The 2532-nt window shown below is 38.9% G+C and overlaps 1 protein-coding gene across 1 annotated transcript; it reads right to left on the bottom strand.

Moving 5' to 3' along the window:
* Positions 1-220: 220 nt before the first annotated feature.
* Positions 221-2125, bottom strand: LOC133300506 (uncharacterized). The gene is made up of 4 exons (XM_061500069.1): positions 1876-2125; positions 1641-1785; positions 1114-1496; positions 221-1029 (listed from the first exon to the last, which is right to left on the bottom strand). The coding sequence occupies exons 1-4, from the start codon at positions 2123-2125 to the stop codon at positions 221-223; spliced, it is 1587 nt and encodes a 528-aa protein (XP_061356053.1).
* Between the last annotated feature and the right edge of the window lie 407 nt (positions 2126-2532).

Below are 2532 nucleotides of genomic sequence, written 5' to 3'. Positions count from 1 at the left end.
TGTAATTGTGTACTGTGCTATCGCTGACTATTGTGGACTATTTTTTGAATATTTCTATTAGCATGCAAGGAGTAAACAAATAAGTTTTATGTATACGATGTTATATGTTATATGCAATCAAACCACACAATCACCATAAAAGCTAATCTTAAAAAAACAGAGCGATACATTTTAATTGGCAAAATAATTGTTCATAAGTGACAAACACCCACACTTCATATCATGCATTATTTCCACGATTAGGACACGACCTACGATTGTGCCCGTGTTGCTTACAAAGACCACATAACCTGCGTGATGTAATAGTTTCAACCTCATCCATCTCGTTCCGTATTCTTGTAGACTTTGGACGACCTTTTGCCCGCAACATATTGTTATCTGGTATTACCACAGGACCTGCATTGTTGGGTGGAATTGCTTGCTCATTGCCGATTGGTTGCCACGGAAATGAGTACGCCTTTACCAAGTTTGACGTCTTGAAAACATCATCTATATATTGTCGATAATTTCGACGAATGGATAACGCTGCAGCAACGGCGTGACTACAAGGATATTTAAATGCTTTAAATTGTCCACATTGGCATGTACGAGCAGTAAGGTTAACATCATATGTCCTTTCAAACCCTGCATCTACCTCAAAAATCGTTTCATCAACATTATATGTACGCAGAGTATGCATTGTTGCCATGGATTCATTATGTGTCAATGATTCAATCACATTTTTGCAATAAGTATGACCAGATTCAAGTTGTCTACAAGCCGATTGACCTCTTTCCACGCAATATTGAACCAATCTACTGTATGTAAATTTTACCAGACCAGTAATGGGCATGTTTCTTGCTCCCTTTAACACTCTGTTTATGGATTCTGCCAAGTTTGTTGTCATATGCCCAAATCTTCGTCCATCAAGGTCATGTGCACGCGACCACTTTTCCTTAGGGATGGCATTAATCCATTCTGCTACCTGCCTGCTTGTGTCTCGAAATCGTGCTAGCGACCTCTCAAAATCCACCATGCAAGGAGTATATCCTGCGAACAATTTAAAAAACACACAGTTGACGCTTAACGAAAAACTACAACATTTTAATTCACCAATCATAGTGTGCAACATACCTATATTCATCAGGCTAGCCTTCAATTTGTCATTTCTAAATCGTTGATTAAAATTGCTTGCAACATGTCGCAGGCAAAACACATGAAATGCATGGGGTGGCTGCCATAGGGGATTATTTTCAACGGCCGATAATATGCTAACATACCGGTCTGAAATTAGACATATATTCTGCGCTTGTGTGACGTGCTGACAAAGATTGGCAAGGAAGTATGACCAAGCCTCCAATGTCTCACCCTCAACAACGGCAAATGCAAGTGGCACACATTCATTATTACCATCTTGAGCTGTGGCAATCAATAACTTTCCCTTATATTTTCCGTATAGATGAGTGCCATCAATTTGTATCATTGGTTTGCAAAATTTAAATGTCTCACAACATTGTCTGAAAGTCCAGAAACAACGAACAAATACACGTTTTCCGGTAACCAACTACCCCCCAACAAAACAATCCTTTGTTTGAATATTGTAAAAGGAACCTGGTGAAAAACGAAGCATATATTCACACCAGTTGGGTAAAAATGCATACGATTCCTCCCAATCACCATATAACATTGCCATTGCTTTCTGCTTCGCATACCATGCCTTTCGATATGAAACTTTGAATCCATATGAATGAGTTATCCTCTCCTGAACGAGCGAAATGGCCACTGAAGGTTCCTTTTTTATCATCTCTAAATTACAAAAGCTGGATATAAACATTAACAGAACAACAGGTATACCAACTGCAATTTTAATCATCTTTTTAATTTGAAATTACGTACCTACTACAAGTGCTGCAATAACGTCAGAATCAAGTTGTCGATGATCTTGAGAAAGATGGTCATTCAAGCAATTGTGCTTCCCACCCCATTTCGTTACCTTCCAATTTTCACCATACGTTGGTTTAATTACCCTGACCCTCCACGGGCAACCTTTGACGTGTGCACAACATTTCATGCTTAATTTTGTAGGAGTGCTCTCAACCACAATTGCTTCTTGATGCTCCTTCATGAGGTAGCGCTTGATTGCCATCTGAGCCTCTTTTTTGGATGTAAATTGTTGGTTAACAAACAACTTTTCTCCCAATTGTCAAGGACCCTGGATTGAACCTGAACTCTACGTCCATGATTGTGCCTCACTCGGATAATCCCAATCAATATATGTGTAATGTGGAATTTCTGACCAAAAAGGATCAACAGGTGCATCGCCTACATGTACTACGTAATAATAATAATAGAATTGAATTATTTTCTTAATCAAAAATTGCAACAACCAAACTGTCAGTATATTAATTGATAGCATACCTTCAGGATGTTCTGGTACTTGAATTGATGTTGTGCCATGATGTACAACGATACGAGACTCCCCCAAATCATGCAATGGTTGAAGTTCAGTACCAGACCTGCCACATTCTTCGTCATTGTCCAATGCACTCACAT

The sequence above is a fragment of the Gastrolobium bilobum genome, unplaced genomic scaffold, assembly GCF_033153095.1.
Source record: "Gastrolobium bilobum isolate Gb01-03AN ecotype WA unplaced genomic scaffold, APGP_CSIRO_Gbil_v1 utg3131, whole genome shotgun sequence".
Lineage (NCBI taxonomy): Eukaryota > Viridiplantae > Streptophyta > Magnoliopsida > Fabales > Fabaceae > Gastrolobium > Gastrolobium bilobum.
This window is presented reverse-complemented; position numbering and strand designations above follow the sequence as displayed.